General features: G+C 29.3%; 1 protein-coding gene across 4 annotated transcripts in view; it reads right to left on the bottom strand.

Moving 5' to 3' along the window:
* Positions 1-22,041, bottom strand: part of LOC136092116 (uncharacterized) — a 48,703-nt gene that overhangs the window by 2,481 nt on the left and 24,181 nt on the right. For 2 of the 4 annotated variants that reach the window (XM_065819834.1, XM_065819836.1), the window contains 8 exons: positions 9,840-10,325; positions 8,746-9,234; positions 8,387-8,447; positions 8,153-8,300; positions 7,762-7,987; positions 5,622-5,697; positions 5,478-5,527; positions 5,143-5,379 (listed from right to left, as the gene is read on the bottom strand). In XM_065819834.1, the coding sequence (XP_065675906.1) occupies positions 5,143-5,379; positions 5,478-5,527; positions 5,622-5,697; positions 7,762-7,987; positions 8,153-8,300; positions 8,387-8,447; positions 8,746-9,234; positions 9,840-10,325 (1,773 nt within the window). The remainder of the gene's footprint in view (positions 1-5,142; positions 5,380-5,477; positions 5,528-5,621; positions 5,698-7,761; positions 7,988-8,152; positions 8,301-8,386; positions 8,448-8,745; positions 9,235-9,839; positions 10,326-22,041) is intronic. The other 2 variants (XM_065819835.1, XM_065819837.1) reach the window with 2 other exon arrangements.

The raw sequence follows: 22,041 nt of genomic DNA, 5'->3' as shown, positions 1-22,041 counted from the left end.
GTATTTATTTTTTATTGAATCCATTTAAAATTTACAAGTTTGACTACTGCGTGTTCTGTTGAGTGTCATTTTTGAAATCCATATTGATTATTATTTAAGAGGTGATGATTAACTAGAAAGTTATAGAGTCTATTGTGCAGTTTACGCTCTAATATTTTCGAAAAACAAGGTAAAAAAGAAATGGGTCTATATTTAGAAGCGATAGAATTGTCCACGTTTTTAAATACGGGAACAACTTTAGCCATCTTAAGCTGTTCAGGAAATATCCCGTGATTAAAAGACATGTTGTAAATATGCGGAAGGAGATGTTCAATAATATCGTAGACACTTTTTACGACATTCGCGCTAATGTCGTCAAGCCCGGGGCTTTTGTTTGATTGTTGGGAATTAAAGGCGTTTTGAAGCGCATTGGGAGTTATTTCATGCTCTTCCATTTCAAGATTTTTTTTTTCTAAATATGATTTAAAACTTGTTTTTACAGGAGTTACTTTGCCAACAAGTTTTTCCCCAATTTTTGTAAAGAAGTTGTTAAATTTCTCTGCAATTTCTATAGATTTGGAGGCTGCAATATCACTTGTTGATATTGCAGCCTCCAAATCTATAAATACTTAAGAACACATCATGTGTTCTTAAGTATTTTGGGAAAATGGTATGTACACTATATGTTTGGATATTCCCCATTATTATAGGACATCGAATTATATCTTCGTCTGTTTTCTGAAGAAGCAGTTTATATAATTTTTTAAAATATATTTTCATACATAATAGTTCTACGAAGTTTCAAACTAAGAGAAGGTTAAATCGTCATTCAGGGACATTTTGTTTGTTAATAATTCCTAGCATTTTGTCAATTGACACTACAGAATTTTTAAACAATATTCATATTAATTGGAATCGCTTCTTCATTGCTAATCTTTTAAATTTTAAAATACAACATAGTCGCAAAAAACATTTTGTCCCAAAATATTTTATGGGAATAAAAATCTTACAATGGGAGTAAATATGTTATATGAGATTTTTACTTGGGATCAAAAAAAAAAACGCAAAGTTAATTATCTCATACTGCACTGATTTGCTTCAACAGATTTGTATTTGCCTTTTGCTCGATCGTGAATAGTTGAATTTGGCGTATTGAAACATATAGCAGCTTCTTTAAATGACACTGTTTTGCCATTAAAGGCTAGTAAATCTAACTTTATTTGAGCCTTTTACCCTATATATTTTTTTAATTTAGCTGCATTCATTTCCATATATCAAATAAGTTAACACATTTATGTACACAAAATTATTGGTAAGTGAATAATAGTTCCGAGTATCCGAAATTAATTTAACTAACACATTTTCATAAACAAGATTATGCGTGAATAAATAATAATTACCTGTATTCAGAATTAGGTATCTTCTTTTAATTGCTTGTTTCTGTCTTACTTTGCGTTTATTTCAAGAACTATTAACAATATTTCAAAATTTTTTCATAATATTAGTTAGCGTCAAATATGGGACAAAATAATGTTTATACAGTTTTTATTTTTATTTGCAAAACTAAGTTTTTTTGTCATTTTTGTTTTGATAATTTAATTTTTTAGATTACAAATTAAAAGCTAACGCGATTTTTTAAATATATTTTCGAACTAATTTTTTTATCGTTCGATATTTTTTTTTTTATCAAAGAAAAATATAAGTTCGATATAATTTAAAAGATAAGAAGCATTTTATAAAGGGGACGTCCATAAAGTACGTACGGAGTAAAATCAATGCTTTTGGACCCCCCTCCCCCCTTGTACGCACTTGTACGCTTTTAACCACCTCCTCCCCCTCTGCGTACGTACGTGTTATTTAAAAAGTATGACCTTGCCCCCCCCCCCCTCCACCCATAAAAATAAAGTTTTCAAAACATTAAATACAAAAAAGATCAACATTTTAAGTTAGTGATTTTTCTGTACTTAACTAAAAAACGGGCAATTATTAACAAAAGGAAAGAAAAATGATTTAAAAAGGACTCGTGTATTTTATATTTAGCCTTTTATATTTCCACAAATGGTGACTTAAATAAATTAAATATGTCATGGAAAACAGGCATGAACTCTGCTTCTAATCTTTTATTGGTAATCTCCTCACTGATTTCTTCACTTTTACTTAAATCACTCTCAATTTCAATTTTTATCTTTTGTTTTTTGTGTGCTTTCTTGTGCCGTTTCATTTCAGCCTCGCTCGGCCAGTATTTGTTGTATTTGTCGCAAATTCCGTTCAAAAGTTTTTTTTTCCAATGAAGGACAATACAGATCAAATGTTATAATTTTGTACTTTAAACTTTCTGTAGGTATATCTTGTAGCAAAAGTCTATGCGCTAGAGGTGCAAAGTTTGAATGGTTTGATACGTTTTTAAAATATCGAGACGGTTCCATCGCTTTGTAACCATTCTCAAAGTACTCGTAGATGGCCGGAAATGGAATGAAATGTTGGGGGATGGTATTCAGCCAATTTGTTTCAAACGATGAACAACATAACTTGTCATGGAATTTCATATTTGTAGAGAGTATCGCGATGGCTTGCAATGTTTCTCTACCCAAACAGGATCAGGATTCGGCGGTTTATATGCTTTCCCAACTGGTCCTGCTCGGCAATTAACAAGGTAACCGTCGATGACAGTTTTCTCCCAAACTTGGGATAAAACGTCAACCGCTTTTTGGAAGTTTTTACCCCCAATTCTTGGTTGATTGTCTTCCCAGAAGAATCAAGGTAATTGGCAAAATAATCACGGGGAAGAACTATTCCAGCCAAATCACGATGTAATGGTGCCATTCTTCTTTCAATGGGGTTGAAGGCTGAAAGCCCAGAAGCATTCACGCCATGAAGCAAGACATCTAAATCCAACAAGCGAAAGAGATCAACAGCAGTTGCTAACGTTTTTGGGAAGCATGGTGCCTCATCTTGAGCTCAATCAGTCTCCATCAACATAATTGGTTTACGTCTAACCAACTTAGTTTCAAAAAGATCCCTAAAATTAAAAGCATGTGTAAAAGCATTCAATGTATCGTGTTTCCCACTTCTTATGCGTATGAAAGTATCTCCAGTGTAGGATACATTTCTATTATTCTTAACTTCGCATACGCCATACACAGATGGGATTAACTTGTGCTGTTGGCAAATGAAAAAGTTATGATCCATAAGTTTGACCTTGGATTCCATATGCATCAGCAACGGCGTTTGAAGGCTTGCAGCATTAAGGCCCAACGGTACTCTGGCTTTATCATCATTGGAAATGAAAAGCACAGCTTTTGGTCCAAACAATTTGCAAACTTCAAACATGTCATTAATAAAAGATTTGGCAAACATTCTATCACCATTTCTTTTTCGCAACAAATTTTCTGGACGTAGCAGCTTCACAGGAACTGTGTTGACATGGTTCTTTTCTTCAGAAGTGTTTACACGTCGTGGTAAAAGACGAAGGTACAAACCACTTCTACTCAAGTTGAAGCCTATCTTTATCAGCATTTTCTGAAGATCATCTAAAGTGGAGACACTACGAAGACATTCTGTTCTTCGACGCTCGTCTGCTGCTAACAAATTTTGCACAATTTTTATGATTGTTTATAAAGGTTCTGGTTGATCAATTTTGAGTCGTGGTCGTCCAGGATGGGTTCGCACAAACTGTGTCAAAGCACTTGATACTTCAGGGTTGTTTTGACAAACTGTTTCGATGCCCTCTTGAAGTTTTTGTCTCCGTTTTCTTTGTTGAGCCGATTCAATCTGAAAACAAAATATTACACAAATCTTTGATTCCGTTATAAAACCTTCTATACTTAAGGTTTCCTGGATAAAAGTCGGAAGAAAATCTCAGATCTTGAATCACAGCTTTCATCCTTGATAATCGTACGCGATTCTGGTTTGTCTACTATAACAAGGAAACAATTAGACAATTTGAAAGAAAGCATAAGAAGAGAAAAAACATACTTGGGCAAGTAAAGTTAAGAGATATATCGAATAGAGCTTATTTAAGAAGTACTGGATGGATATCTTTTTTCTTTTTGCTAGGCGGTGATAAAGCATTTCCCCAGAATGACATGATTGATCTTTTTGACTTTGTTGCTTTCACTTTTAATTCGTTTACTTTTTTTTCATACTAAGACTGATCATATTTTACTATTTTCCACAACTCCTGTGCGTGCTGATACTGCTTTTGTTTTGTGTTGAAGTGTTGAATATGCTTTCTTATATAACTCAAGGAGTTCAAGATACTTTTTCTCGTTCCCAACAAATTCGTTTGACATCTTGGAAAAAAAGCAGTTTTTTTTGCAAAGCATTCAGTTTTTCGAGAAGAAAGATAAAAGTTTTTGTTTATTTGAAAATAAACGATTTAATAATAAGATTCAGTGTCGTTAAAGCGAAAAACATAAAAAAAATAACCTGACTCAAAATAATTGCAGTTACATTTCGCAATGAAAAGTATTGGTCTCTATTGGCACTAAAGTAGTTGCTTTTAAAAATAATTTTTTTTTAAAAAAAAGATACATTTTAACTTTAATAATAATTTAAAGTAGTACATTGTTTATTAAATGTTAATAATAAAATATTAATTTAAAATGATAAAAATTAATTTGTTATAACGTTTTAATTGAAAAGATAAAAACCAGGTTGCGTAATTCAAAAAAAATAATTCAAAAAAAATGTCCAATCGAGTTTACTGAAGATAAAAGATAATTTGAACAGCGATCGTTCGCTTTCTATTTTCTTTCAGAGACCGAAGTCAGAAAAAAGCAAGATTTTTTACATTCAAGAAGTTCATTGTTTTTTGATAATATACAGATCAAGTTTTAGGAATAATTCTTGAGAAAGATATTCAAACCGCGTACGTACTCGCTGTCTTGAACACTCCCCCCCGCCCCTTGTTCGCATTTGTACATTTTTTGGTAATCCCCCTCCCCCATATCTGCGTACGTACTTTATGGATGCCCCCAAAACAGGTTTCGTCTGTAATTAGGTGTTTATACGGTATATTAAAATAACACTAGATTTCAAATAATATTAAAAAACATTTTAAAGAGAGCAACACACACACATTCACACAAACGCGCACATTTTCGTTCATACAACATCCAACATTAATTAAAAATGAAATAAAAACAATGAAAAAACTTTTACCCATCCATTGTTGAGAGTGAAACGTAAAAACCTGTTCATTATTTCCTTCCAACTTCAAACATGCAGTATCATTTAATTTATTTGATATATCTTTCTCAAACTCGTCGTTAGTAATAGCCAACCATTTTCTATAAGTTTTATCATATGTCAAGTAAGTTTTTTGATTTCGATGTATTCCATACAAATCTCTAGTAAATGTGTGATGACCCAAAACCGAGCCTACGCGAAGATCTAATCCTTTGAAAAATAGTTATAGGGAAACCGATTAAATAAGCAGTTCTTCAATGTAATGGGCCTAAATTTTTTTATTTAAAAAAATAGATTTTTATAGTTACTTTTCCATTGTTCTCCATAGTTGGTTGACATAAAGCATGCTGTGTTATGACTAAAAATGAACAAGTAAACTAGAAAAAAGTTTGTTAGTTATTAAAAATATAAAAAAAAAAAAAATGTCAAAACCGAAATAACACAAAAATTACGTCTCGACATAGAGATTCATGCAAACGTAAATTGATGACTCGATTTCATCTAGGCATATTCCTCGGCCATAGCTTCCTTATAACAAAAAAAAAAAAAAAAAAATTAACTTTAAGGAATCTGTAAAATTATAAAAAAAGTGCTCTTATTTTTCAAAAGCAGCAATAATTTATTTATGTTCAAAAGAATTCGTGATGTATATATATATATATATATATATATATATATATATATATATATATATATATATATATATATATATATATATATATATATATATATATATATATATATATATATATATATATATTCAGAATTCGAAATATATACAAATACATATACAAAGATACCTCTAGGGGGCGTCTATGGAGAAGTCATCAGTATAGAAGCTTTGAAAGATTGTTGAATAATTTTATTTCTAGATCATTTTTTGAAAGGAACAAAATACTTCAATTATTTATACCTGAATTAATTTAAATTATAAAATGGTTTAAAACCGTGTTACAAAACTAAGACCTCGTCATTTAAATTACACCAAAAGCTTTAAAAAATTAGCAGCAAACTCCGTTTAATAGCCAATCAAATAGCAGCCATTAATCCACTTAATATTTTATTAAGTTTTATATTAATATTAAATTAATAAATTGAATTAAATTAATAAATTAAATTAATACATTTTAACAAATATCAAGAGGAATTGATGAAAAATGAAGAAAAATGGAAAGTTGAAGCCTACAAGTCGATACGTTTATTAAACAGCACAAATACTTGCATGCTAAGACGCTCACCACGTTTAATTAATAATTTTGTAAACGATCCAATGAATTATTAAACAAAGCATCAAAGAAATAGAAGATTGGTGCTTACAGCTCGCCAACTGCAATAAATATGTGCTTGGCGCTAGTAAATGCTTAGTTTCCGCTAGAAAAATTGGCGCTGGTTTGGGAATGAAATGCTCAAGGCGGAAGGTGAATCGTGCAATTAAGAAGTCAGACCTTCTCATATATGCTAAAAAAAAAAAACACATATCCAGTACTAACTAAAGCGCATTTAAACGCACTCATCTTCAATGGGCCAAAGACCACATGACTTATTGAAAAATTACGTTGTCCGATGACAACGTAATTTTTCAACGTAAATTTTTTAACGTAAAAAAATATCGTCAAGATAGTCCAGATGGCTTCAATTGTTACTGACATGACATTAAAAAAGTGAAAAGATTTTCAAAAAAAGAGCTATGGAAGGTGGAGGAGTAATGATTTGGGTGCCATTTAGTTGTTTTATAAGTGTTTTGTATGTAGTTGATGTAACTTCCTGGTTGCAAAACACTACAGTTATTACATAATTAATTATAACAATTCCCAACTTCTTGTGAAATAATTTTTCTATAACTTGAAATTTTTAACGTTTAGACATTCTTCCTGATGAACTTACTGATGGAAAAACATTATGTTGAAGATAAAAGTTAGATAAGTGTTTTTACTAATTTATTATTGCTCTATTCTTTAAGAACATTGAGCACTCTATTTGTAGAATACACTGACATTTATATATATATATATATATATATATATATATATATATATATATATATATATATATATATATATATATATATATATATATATATATATATATATATATATATATTTATATTTATAGTCTGATGAGCTTGAAAACAAAGTCAAGTAGTTGTATTGAGAAAAGACTCTTCAGAACTATAATTGGACTTGAAAACTGTCTGATAAGAGCAAACAATTATTGATAAAATATAGTTGCCGCTGGCAGAGAGAACTCAAAGTGTTGGCCAAGTGTTGTTTGCAATTTTTTTTTTTTTTTGTTTAATTTTATTACTATTACTAATCAAATAAAATATAAAAAAACAAACAAATAAAAGTAATAATAAAATTGATAATAATAATAACAATAGAATTACCAGTTGAACGTTTAAGATAAAATTTTAATTAAAACTCATTTAAGACGATATTGGAATTTAATTTATTTAATAAATACCTAAGCTTTTCATATGGTACTTTGAGTTTTTTGAAATATCTAATCAAGAGGGCTTAGGAGCAAAAAATTTGTCTAAAGGGCTTATAAGTTCCTAAGTAATTTTTATTCTTTTAAAAAATTTTTAAAAACCTTTTAAAGCTTCAGAACTTTTTCCAGCTATCGGATCTGTATCGGAAGATTGAGTTATGACTTTTTTAATTGATACGTATTGATTCCATGCATCTCCTGCACTGTTTTGATACAAAATTTTTAATGGAATTTCTAAGGTAAAGTCACCGCGCAAGAAAAAGTTTGTTGTATCCAAACTTATATTCATATATTGATTTACACCAGTTGTAATAAATGCACCAGGAATCTAGTAAAGTATAAAAATTTTAAAAATTATTTAATTTATGTTAAAATTATCGTTGCAAAAATCTTGTCAATTTTTAGCTATAAAGTGGTTATAAAGTATCAACTATTGTTGGTAAAAAGTATTTGTTGAATAGATAAGTTTAGATATAAAATTACAAAAACATACGCCATATTTTGAGCCATTTTTATAATATTCTTTGCTCTTGGAAAATGTTGTTAAGAAATGAGGTAGGAAGTATTGCCATGCTATGTTATACGCAATTAGACCTCTCTCATAAACATAACCAATTGAAGTGTTAACACTCAGATAGTTTCTAAAAGTATAAACTGAATAGTCAGTTGTTACAGAAATAAATGATCGGATTAATTTAAAATAAAAAATAATATATTTTTTCAGAACTTGTTTGTAAGTAGTTCATTAATGATCATATTGAGTAGTGGTTTACAAATCGCACCTTCTGCTAAATAATAAAATTTTAAGTTACATTTTAGTATGGAGGAATATATATATATATATATATATATATATATATATATATATATATATATATATATATATACATATATATATATATATATATATATATATATATATATATATATATATATATATATATATATATATATATATATATATATATATATATATATATATATATATATATATATATATATATATATATATATATATATGTATATATATATATATATAATTACTTTTATATACTTAAATATAAAAATATACACAAATTTATTTACCTGCATACCCGTTTTTTATAATGAGGTTTCGAATAAACCCAGGTTGTTCATTATACCAAGGATTGCTTATATAAACCATTACGTTGGTAAATTCTGTCGGGCTAATATTTTCAACAGAATAAAGTAAATTTTCTGCAACCCACAATGTAAGCATATATTTGTTTTCCACATAAATCTGAGATATTTTTATTGTTGTCCAAACATTCAACTGAAAAAGATCATTCCATTCTTGATACTCATTGATTTTGTTGTTTAATGAAAAGCCAAAATGTCCATATGAACCCATTCTTATAAAAAGCGAGGCAATTCGTGCACCATAAATATTCTCATCGCCACCGATAGTTAAGTGAATAATGTTTGTAAACGTATGCTCGGTGTATGAAGTTAAAAACAGTTCAAATGATAGTTCATATTCCTTTAGAAGTTTATGTAATGTTTTTACAAGATGATTTTTTTTTATCTTGGATTGTCCGATTATGAATAATATTTCTATGTATATAAATATACATACATACACACTTACATACATACATACATACATACATACATACATACATACATACATACATACATACATACATACATACATACATACATACATACATACATACATACATATATACATACATACATACATACATACATACATACATACATACATACATACATTTTACCTCTATCACTTATGTAGTATATATTCAAGTAATATATGAAGAGTAAACGGGAAAAAACGGCATAGTCACATTTAAAAAGTTTTGAAAAAGTATATATTAATCATTTATAAAAGTTTTCTTATAAAGCATAGAGGTAAATTAGAAAAAACTATTTCTTGATTAATTTATCTGAAGTTTACATATTTGATAAAATATTTGTAACTTTTATTAAAAATTTTTTTTTCCAAGCTTTATTCAAAGACTTTTATAAATGAATCTTAAAACTTTTTAAATGCGACTATGCCGTTTTTTTTTGAATGCATTTAAAGATAAAATTTAAACATAAATTAATTTTTTCAAATAGTCCCAGTCAGAATGTTTACTAATTTTATAACCTCTTATTTGTAACTTATCATAAAATTTTATTAGTATAAGTTTTACCTGCACAAGCGTTTGCAATTACGAAATTTTTTATAAACCCAGGTTGCGCAGACATCCATGGACTGCCCAAGTAAACTTTAACACCGTTAAAGCTCATTGGAATAATGTTTTGTACATTATATATTTCATTGTTAGCTATTTCGACTGTAAATAAATATTCACTTTTAAATTTGAGTTGTGTTATTTTTATCTTTGTCCATTCATTTAACGGGGAAATCACACGTGACTTAATTATTGTGTCAGTTGTACCATTTATTGCTGAACTAAAATATAAGTAGTTATCGGGTGAGACCCAAACACATGGTGTTCTATCTCCGTACTTATTTTTATCTCCACCCACAGTAAGATGAATCACACTTGCTGATTGGCTTAAGAACTTCGTTGGTTTAAAGTTAAACGATAATTCGTACTCTTTCGGAAGATTTGTTAGAATAACCAACAGCTGATTTTTTTTAATTTCTGTATCTTTAACCATTGTGAAAGATTCTATAAATCAAACATTTGTTTAAAAAGTATTTATTTTTAGTTACCAAATCTAGGTGTAACAAGCTTATGCTTCAAAACAAGATTAGTTTTGAATCAAATTGAATTTCAAAAAAACTAGCATACTTTAAATAAAAAAATAATATTAACATTTTATATTAAAATTTAAAAACACATCATCTACACGCAGAGCATAGAGATAAACAATTTAAATGGTAAAAAAATGTTTTGTTATGGCTGTTCTACAAATTACTTATCACAAAATAAAGTCAAACAAGTCAAATAGAAATTTCCAAGAATTTGTTTATAAATTTCCATGAGACAAACAGGCAAAGAAAAAAAAAAATAATACGTTGGATAAGTTATATTCCAAATGCGAAATTAAAACTGTTAAGCAACACTGTAGTCTGTGAACTTCATAATTAAAATTTTAAAAACTAAAGTAATATCCAACTAGAACAACATTGGTCGCCTACGTTGTTTTTAAATCATTTTGGTTACAAATACGACGTTGCCAGCAACGGAAATTAAACTTGGCACAATGTTGTATTTTAAGTTGGCAAAATTTACGTTGATTAAACGTTGTATTTTTTAGTTGGCACATCATTGTATTTTACGTTGGCTAAACTTTGCATTTAATGTTTATCGGAGTTAGATTTAGTAATTGCTACTAAAATTTTAAATAGTTATATATAAATATATTAAAAAAAATTGAATCAGCGTTGGATTATTTATATTAGATCAACGCACAGTGGAGTATTTGTATGATAAAATCGCTCAAAAGTCAAAAAACCAAGTTCGCATAAAAATCTTATTAACTTTATTATTTTCAGAATATACAGAAAATTCTTCTCAATTTTTCCTTTTGTCATATTTTTGTTTAGAACGTGGCGTTGTTATTTGAAATTTTGTGGGAAAAAAAAGTTCAAAAATTTGTGACATTTGCTATTGCAGCTACTTTTATAATATTGTTCAGTTTTGAAAATATAAACGGCTAATTACCTATATTTTAAAATAAAATTACATTAAATTTTTGTCGTTATTGTGCATAATATAAAACGTTTTTATGATGGACAATTTGAGTTTTAATTTTCATATAAAATTATAAGATAATAATGTTTTTGTTAACAAGTATATTCTTGTCGAGTTATAATTTTTTTACGAACAATAACTATAGGCTGTCAACAATCAGATACTTTTGTAAAATTATCCGCCAACGTCCGCCACTTTTTATTTTAACGCTTCAAAAATAGTGTGTAAACCATTTCGTAATATACACAATCTCGTAAAAATTCTTGAAATAGCTATAAAATAAATTCCTGTTGTCTAATTTTTAAATATTTTTGTTCAAACTTTACCAAACTACGTAAACCTTAAATTGTATCTAATTTATTAAACTATTAAACTATAAAATCTCAAACAAAAAAATATATTTTATTTGTCGTTCATTAAGGACACACCACTATGTATTACTTATTTTATTTTTTATCATGTAGATTCGACAGTAGTCAAAAAGTTGTTCACTAGAAGAGAGTTATATGAAATAATGAAAGATTGTAAAGGTAAAAAATTTGATGAAGAGTTTTCGTTGTTGGAAGAACACCTTATAACAGTTATGAAATATCCAATAGATCAAAAAAATACCATAACAAGAATTTTAATATTCTTTAAGAGCGATTTCAAGAAAAGATGGGTGCAAGTAATAAACAAGAAAGTTTTATAAAAAACAATAAACAATGGCTCAAATCAAACATCGAGCTACCTTATTGGTCAATAAACATTCGACAGAAACCTGGACGACTATCAAAATCATTTATAGAACTAAGTGATTGCAGCAAGCGTCAAAAAACTATGGATTTGCGCAAACAGGTATCTGTTGAAGAATTGACATATGCATTCAGAATGAGCCAGCACACTTCAGGAAATACCGATGTTTCAAAATTTATTAAAGAAAATACTGCCACACCTACCAGAGCAAAGAAATACCGAAAAGTATTTAACTCTGCTTTTAAAAAAGTAACTGTCAATAAATTACCACTTCAAGAGGCAGCGGCACTGTTTGTAGAAGGCAGTTTTACCAGAAAACAGTGGAAACTTATTCAAAGTAGAAACAAAAATGTCTACCCCTGCTACTCAATAATACAACAAGTCAAAAAATACTACTCTAATAAGAAATCGATACAAGTAACCGAAACAACAGCTGAAATTCAATTACAAGCATTACTTGACCACACCACATTACGCTTATATAAATATGTCTCAGAGGTTGTAGAAAAGTGTTCAATTTAAGAACAGAAAAATATGATTTTAATATCAAAATGGGGCTGTAATGGATCCCAACAAGCAAAATTTATGCAAAAATTTCAAAACAGCACCAACAGTGATGCAAATATTTTTCAAAGTTCTTTAGTACCTCTGAGAATGATGGCCAACAGGAAAAAATTATATGGCAAAACTCAGTCACCTCATCCCCAAGATTCTGCAGGCCCATTCGAATAAGTTTCATTAATGAACCTAAAGACATAACAATGGACGAGATAGAGCACGTAAAAAACCAAATAAGGAATTTTAGGGAAACAAGGTTGCCCAATGAAATTGGAAAAATAAAGCATACCTTGCTTTTTACAATGGTAGATGGTAAAGTGTGCAACGCTGCAACTGATACTACATCAACTATTAGGTGCTACATTTGTAGACAAACATAGAAAGATTTTAATAAATTGATTAAAAAAGAGCCAATCAATACAAAAACCATCTCATTTGGACTCTCGATTCTTCATGCAAGAATCCGCTTTTTTGAATCGCTTCTTCATTTAGCTTATAAAATACCTAAACAAAAGTGGCAAGCTCAATCAGGAAAAAAAAATTGTCAAAGAAGCAAAGAAGAAAATACAAACATCTTTCAAAGAAGAATTAGGGCTTCTATTAGATATATCTAAAGCAGGGTTTGGAAATACGAATGACGGCAATACGTCAAAAAGATTTTTTTAAACCCGGAATTATCTTCACAAATAACTGGTTTTAAATTGGATTTAATAAAAGGTTTACACGTTATTCTTAAAGTCATATCAAGTGGATATAAAATTAATGCTGTTAAATTCGACGCTTTTGCTCATGAAACTGCTAAACTGTATATGAATCTGTATGGTTGGTATCTCATGTTTCCAACCATGCATAAAGATTTAACGGATGGTTCCAAACTAATAACTCATGCAATCCTCTCTATCGGCTAGTTATCCAAGGAGGCAGCTGAAGCCCAAAACAAACATTTTCGGCAGTACAGAAAAAATTTCAGTCAAAAGTTCAGACCCATACATAAGTAGTTTTAGATTAAAACGGCACAGAAAAACGTTGCCTTTTTCCAAAGAAGCAGTCAATATGATGATCTTAGCATGAAGCTTTGATAAGCGAATATGTCTTTTTATTAATAATAAATTACTTTTTAAAAAATTTTATTTTTTTAATTAAACATTTAATTTTAATAAAATTCTGTGTTTTAAACTAATAAAGTGAAAAAAAAATCCATAAAACATTTTTGAGTGGTTTTGTCATACAAATACTCCACTGTGCAACGTTGGGTTAAGATCATAAAAACAATTTAGTTTTGCGATGGTTTTACGTACCCAATGTATATGTACAAGCTATTTTTAGTTACGTCGGTATTAGGCGTTTTATTTAGTTTATTGTTAAAATAATGACAATGGAGCAACGTTGGATTTGCATTAGAAAAAATAACCGACTTTCGTGATGGTTTTACATACATATATTCACACATACATTATTGGCCCATTGTATGTGTGATCGCTGGGTAGTAAAAAACGACCAAAACACTCACCATCAAATTGGACATAAGTTTATTCCAATGAAATAACAACATATATGCCCAAAATAGCCAAAATTCTTTTGAAATAAAATTTTATTAACTAATTATTAGTTAATAATAATTTTATTATTTTGATATTAAATATTTTTGTGCCATAATGCAAAATGCAAAACGCAATTTTTTTTGCCGAAGTTATTGTTTATAGTGCAGGTAGTAAACTTTTTAAACATAGATACGAGCATTTTATAAAAGTTTGTAAAGCTAAATCAAATTGTTTGATGAAATTTTTCGATTTAAATGAGAGTAATATTTCTTATTGACAAACTCATAATCGTTTTTACTTGCATAATTATCATAAGTTAAACGAACATTAACTGTCTAAAGTTATGTTTTATATCTTTAATCTCTTAATACAGTATCTTTTTGACTTATACGCAAGTATATGCACTGCGTTAGTATAAAATTAAAGTAGTAGCTTACTTGCCTCAAAAACAAAGGATCCGTGGTTCAAACCCCACCTCTGGGCAAGTTTTGCGACGTCAGTTAGGAAGGAGGCGTGAACTTCCAATTAAATGCTCATCCGCGGTGCTCTGTGATAAGACCGTAAGGACTTCTTGGGGCACCTAAATAGCATTAAAAAAAAAATTGTATTTTTCATGATCCGCGCACAAGTCAAAGTTTCTATATTGTCTTGAAATGTTCTCAACTTATAGGCGAGCATATACGGTATTAACTATCATTTTAGCGAGTCATTAAAAGAAGTTATCCAATAATTATTTACAACTGATAAATTATTATAATTTATTGCTTCAGGTCGTGAATAAGAAAAGAAACAGCAGTAAGAAACAAAGCATGACAACTGCGTTAACATGGGTACTGCGTCTTGAAATGAGCATTTGAAGATCGGTGCAATGGGCAATTTGTCATCTGCATTTCAAAAATTTCGCAACTTGTTCAATTTCCTTAATGGTTTTAACTGCGGACCAAATTCTTACACTGGTTCCATTAGAAAATCTTTGAAGGCCTGTGTGCTGCTTCCAGTAGTAATATTAGGCCAATTAATTCCACCTTGCCATCAGTTGATATAGCAAATTTGAGTAAGGATTAGAGATATCTTAAGGGTGTTGCTCACACCATTAGCTCAGGCATATGTCCTTGTGTCTTACTAAACGCAAACCAGGTCTTGCTAAACGCCAACCACAGTCAACAGGACATAGAAAAGATTGTTCTTTGGTTGTATGCACCATCTTGATTTTGCATCAAAGTTCATCGTTTAATTAAGGATGGAGCACGGAATCTTTACAATTCAATTACAAATTTATTCACCCAGCTACTTGGGTCAAGTTAACCTCAACATCATTGTTAGTAATTTCTTGGAATGCTTACTTTTCATCTCCAGCACTCTAAAATTGAGAAAGGCCATGCTTGATTTTAGGTAAAAGAAACAATACAAAATCTTAAGACCTTACAAAACGACCAACAACCAACTTATTTTTTAATTTTTATAATAGTAAGCAAGTGTACAACAGTTCAAGGTTATATTTTATAAATTTTAGTTAAATAATGAAAAAACAGCGTATTTTTCAATTTTGGTGTAATTTCAAGCTCTTTGGCCAAATAGAAAAAATTGTCCGTGCGGCGTCAAGTTTTGCCCAGTTGTTAATCGTACATAGGTGTAACTTTTGCACACTACAGCAAAGTCCCTGACGCTTAAAAAATGTTTCAAAAAAAATAAAAAAATAAATAAATTTTACTAAATTTTAGAAATTTCAAGTCCCTTGTCAGAACAGAAGACATTGTACAAGGGTGTTGAAATGTAGCACAAAAGCTACTCATGTATAGAGACAACTTTTCCGCTCGACCGCAAAAGAATAATAAATCTTTTTTCTTTTTTTAAGCCCCCGAAATTTCACATTCCTTCTGACTTTATCAACTAGTAGTTAATATATCAGGTTATAAAAGGGATGGTTTATTGATATAGAAGGAATGATTTAATTGAAAATAACTGATTATATAGATTAAAATAAGAATAAAAATTTTGTATTAATTTTTATAACTTTACATATTTGTATGTTTCTTTTAACAGCGTTTTCGTCAGGTCAACTATTCCTTTACATGGATGATTAATAGAATGCTCTCTCTTACATGCTAACTAAGTTATTCTATTTTTATGGCTGTTTGTAGAGTGTGAAGCCATTTCTCTAAAGTCAAAAATAAGCTTTAATTGTTCATTATATAGATCTCTAATGTTAGTCGATCATCAACGAACGTACAATTCACACCCATACCTTTAACACTAAAATTTTTTTTTATTTAAAATTCATTTTTACATTTCTAGAGCAAATCTTAAAAAATTACGCTCTATAAAAATTACGCTATATATAAATTACGCTCTAAAAATGTTATGCTCAGTATATACCAAGCCTAGTCTAGACTTGGTCAACAATGAGCTCAATATCAACTTTATGAAGGCAAGACTTGGTTCTATAATTATCAACGCAATACTTGATTCTAATAAGAAGACTTCTTGGTTTACAGCCAGTCCACTAGACACAAAACAGGGCTGAGAAATACTGTTTTCAGAAAAAGCAATCCATGGTAGTAATTTTTTGTATAACTTTTGTTTTGTTTGGTATTTTACTGTAGATAGAGTAAATTTTACATCACTAGTATAACATATATAGTTTACACTGATACTGGAGTGGTTTAAGGTGAAATAAGGCTCATGTTTAATGACGGTTTACAATTTTTGAATATATGACACAAACAGCTGCTCATACCTCTTGCAACTGGTTTTGCTGGTAAAAACTTTTGGAATCGTCATTTTTTTCTTTGTTTAATTTATATCTTTTTCCTAATTTTTTACTTATGTGTTTCTAAGTACAATTAACCTTTTTTTCTCAACAACAAGGTTGAGATGCTCCGTTTTTATGGTCAGTAGGGTGTCTCAAAAAATTTTTTTTTTCGAAAATCAAAATGTGGAAAAGCTCAATCGTTATCGTTATGTATTTGTAGCATATAGTGAAAATTTCAGCGGTTCAAATCAACTCTAAGGTAAAGAAGGTGGCTTAGTCAATTTCTTTTTAATAGAATATTATATTGCAAATTTATTATTTTGTGATTTTTATGTTAGGAGAATTTAGCAAACACATTTTTCAAATAATGTAAATGTTTTAATAAAATTATTAATATAATTATTTTTTAGTTATTTACACATTTGTGTTTATAATACATGACAAAACTATTAAAAAATAAAAAATAATATAACTAATAATTTTAATAAGACGTTAAAATGAAAAAAGATTTGTTTGATAATTCCTCTAACATAAAAATTGCGCGCGTGCATATGAAAGTTTTACACAATAAGTAAGTTTTCATTTCATTAAAGTAAATAAACTTTGAAAAATAATCAACTGTTAAGCGACTTTTTTCAAATAATTTGTTAAGTGAAGATAACTATAATAAAAAACAACACGTGTATGCTTTGTATGATACGCTTTTTTTTTTGCTTGGCAAAAAAAGTATTATTTAATAGTATCATTTGCTGTTACGAAACAAACTACTGTACTGTAAGCTATATTTTATACTATAAACTTATAAATATATATAATTTTATTATCATTATATAACTGTATTAGCTATATTTTCAGACAATGGCTTCAAGAAAAAATGCCACAATATAATACTAGAGCCAGCTGAAGATTTGAGACAGGCTGCAAGAAAGCGTAGACAGTTTTATTTGTTAGGCTTTCCACTGCAAAGCTTTGCTCCAAGTCGACTTCCAACGACTGGAGAAATGCTCAGAAGATTTTACTGGCTCAACATTAGAAAAGAAACTAGGTAACGTCTAAAAAATTTCTGAATTTTATCTGTTTGTTTTTACTTAACCATTTGGCATTCTCTTAGCACTACCAAGATGAACTGTAAAGTTAGATGTGCCCTTGCTTCTGGAAAAATCTGAAATGCAGCAAGTTAGCGGAAGGAATATGTGAAGAAACTTGTGGGGCAAAGCTGGATTCGACAACAATTTCATACTCACAGAGCAGCAAATTCGAAACAAAATTACCTACAAGATCAATGAGTACCAATCTCTAAAAAGACTCAAGACTCTAAGTCTACCAGAAGAAAGCTACTGGGTCATTCCATGCCAAGTGGTGCAAAGGTCTTTATGGACCGTCTCAGATTTTATTGAAATTTTTTGATTTTGTACATATATATGTTAAAAGCATGTTTTGAAAATTTTAGATCAATATCTAATATGGTTCTTGAGAAAACGCTATTTAAGTAGTGGGCTATTTTGCATAAAATTTCACTCTACAAGAAAAAAGGGTTTTTTCATCATTTTTAACAGCCAATAACTTTTGAACAAGTTAGTTTTATACTTCAATTATTATAAGATAGCAAGTGTGCTGTGGATACTTTGAAAAAAAAAAAAATATTATTTCTGGCATCTTAACTTTTTCCATAATGACGGGCTAAAGTTGATTTTTTTGTTTTAAGAATAAGTTTTTTTGTGATTTTAAAGACCTTAATCTTAAAAACTAGTTACAAAGTTAATACAAATCAAATTGCCTGCTGATCTACATGTGGTGGATAAACATTTTTAAAAAAATCAGTTAATTAAAGAGCTGCATTCAAAAGTTTTATGTCTCCAAAATGAGTCAGATCGAGATTTTCGTAAAATTGATCTGTAAAGCAAAGCATCTGTTACCTAAGATGGCACTTTTTATTTTATAAAATTTTTTATACGCATCAATTAAAGACTGTTAATTAATAAAAACCAAAAAAATTAATGGGCGCTTATTTATAACCCCCAAAAGGTAGTCTCTAAAAGTCAGGTAAGTTTTCCATAAAATTCTGAAATTGACATAATAAATAAATGCATTGAATTATATAATGTTATTTATTATGAAATATCAATTAAAAAATATCAATGCTTAAAGCCTTTTAATCCCTTTAGATAAAGAACTTTTAAATACCAAAAGTCCCCTCCCCTCTGTCCCCTCCCCTCTTTATAATACAATAATTTTTTTAATGAAAAGCAAACAAAATGTTTTTAAGAAAATAAACAAAAATAATAAAATTTACAAAAAGTTAAATTTCTCAAATAATAAAATAATCTCATTGATTTCTTTTAAGTCAATACTATAAAATCTTCCACTGTTTGACTGGACTTTAAGAGATTGCACTTTGCATAAAATATGCATTAGAGGTACCCAACAAAGATCATCTCTGCATGGCCACGTAAACTTGTTACATAAAGACTTTTTCATGAATTTCATATTAAGATCTTGATGCTCTTCTGAAATACTAAGAATATTTCCTAAATACCATTGAGCATCGTAAACGCAGGCCACATATTCTCCTGGTGAGTAACTGGAAATTTTATTAATATAAATTCTGTAAGTAGAAAAATCCACATTAGTGCAAATAATATCAAATGAGACTCTCCTTATTTTTATTGAGGTAAGTGACATTGGGATAAAACTGTGGTGGTTTCGTGTCCCAGGTATTGTCGAACAAGAACGATATCTCTCTTCCAAATTGAAGTTTGTAGTATGTGTTTCTATTGAAACTTTGTCAACAAAAAAAAAAGATATTCCTTTGACGTGTTGAACACACCAGCTGTACATTTTGCTTGGTGTTTCAATAGGATGGTTTAGTGATTGTAGACTGGCTCGTGCAACAAGACGTTTCACTGTTCCACCAACACCATCACAAGGGCTTTTACCATGCGATGTTGCAAAAAAGTGCCACTCTGCAGTCATATCAAAATCGTGTTTATGGTAGCATAAGTTGATAAGATTTTTGTAATTTTTATATTGTGATGCAGCTCCATCACTAAAATAGATAATGTGTTCAAATGTTTGTAATTGTTTAAGTTTATCAATAACATTACCGATAAAGCAATGAACAGCATCTGTTCCATGTTTCAGATGATCTGATATAACACAATAACTTTGACTATCAAGTTCCATCTTTTATAAAATACGCAACAAAGGGGTGCACAGTTGCTTGGCTGTTATTCCAGTGAAAACCTTGCACTGCATCCTGTATTAGAAAACTATAGTTTTCTGTAAAGTCAAGAAGAACCAAAGCTTGATTTTCTTTTAAATTAGTTTTCAAATGTTGGTAGTAGGTGGCTTGACTTTTTGATATAAAATGATGCACTCGTAAACTATCTAACTGTTCATAAACCATTTCAATAAATTCATCTAAAGGTAGAGTTGCTAGTACTAAAGTACATTGGTAATTTGATTTTTGCCATTGATAAAAGTTAACTTCACTAATTTCTTTTTCTGTAAACAAAGTGTCAATGTAGTCTAACAAAACCTTTTTAGCAGGGCATTTATCGCAGCTATGCAGCATACAATCTCTATTTTCAATGCTACAAACCATTAATTTTAATAAGATTTTGTAATCAGAAGTTTCAGGAATTTTCTGTACAAGGAGCTTTATATTTTGATGGTACTGGCAAACACAAACTGCATGCAGACCAGAAGCACCACCCACAGGAATGCACCACTTGGGCCTTAGCTCACAAAATTTTGAAAATCCAACTTTAAGATAATTATATTTCATTTTAAATTCAATATGTAGCTCTTTCATATTGACTAGTAGAAGGCGCTTTTGGATATGTTGCTTTTTACTATCTACTTTAACTGAAACAAACTCTTTTTTTCCTGGACAAACCCTTGAATATTCATCGCATTCGTAGAAATGAACAACCTCTGTAATTACATCTTCGCATAGTTTTCTACCCGATTTTGGAGAAGGTTTTGATAGTATTCCACTTTTTTTACTTAATTTTCTGGCTTGTACTACAGATCTTTTTGAAGTAAAAAAAACTTCTGAGTTTTCTCTATTGACCAACTTTCTGGAGTGAGTGTAAGAAGTGTGCTTTTTTCAGAATTTGACAATGTTTTTTCAAATTTTGACTTAATTTGAGTCATAATATTGTCTAAATCTGTGTTTGTTTTTTTCAAACATTTTTTTGAGGGTGATTCAATTCCACAAAGTGCAGCTATTTCTAAACCTAGCACATTGGCAACAGCGTTTTGTGTATGAGCTCTTACGCTATCAATTTTACGCTTTCCATATGCAACTCTATCTTTTTTTGAAACAAGTTTTAGAGGTGAGCATCCAAAACTTGCAATACTTGAATTAAGATCTTCTTTTAATGTATGGTTGTCAACATAAATTTCTTTTTCTTGGAGTTCATTTTCTTTTGTATTATGTTTGCAATTCAGAACTTTTCTGCAATTGGTGCAAATTTTTTGACCAGGTATTAAACCAAAATCTTTGGCATATGAAAGACTGATAACTCTAAGAGAATCTAAAAAATAACGGAAATAATTATTAAATATTTTTTTTTTTATTTATTTAGTGTTATTAAGGTATTTTTATTAAATTAAGATATTAAATATTGAAACTTACTTTTCACATTTTTTGCGTGCTTGTTCAACGGATTACAACAATACCTGCGATGTTCATTCTCATACCTCGACAAGTAAACTTTCTCGTGATAGCTACAAATAAAATCTATGGGATTTATTTTGCTTCTCAAAGAAATAAGCTCTTGGTTTAGTTTAGACAGTTCTTGGTAGTGTTTACTTATATTTGATAGATAGCACTGTTCATTTAATGCTTTACCAATACAGCAAGTAGAAAGCTCAGGCATATTACTTATTATTAATTAGTTCTAAAATACAACAATTTATTTGGTTTTATTAGTACTTTTTAGATTGACATACTATTAATATAGAATTAAATGAAACAATAACTAAACTTTTAAAAAGTAATAATTTTTTATGGAAAATTTACCTGACTTTTAGAGACTACCTTTTGGGGGTTATAAATAAGCGCCCATTAATTTTTTTGGTTTTTGTTAATTAA

Source organism: Hydra vulgaris, chromosome 15 (assembly GCF_038396675.1).
Source record: "Hydra vulgaris chromosome 15, alternate assembly HydraT2T_AEP".
Lineage (NCBI taxonomy): Eukaryota > Metazoa > Cnidaria > Hydrozoa > Anthoathecata > Hydridae > Hydra > Hydra vulgaris.
This window is presented reverse-complemented; position numbering and strand designations above follow the sequence as displayed.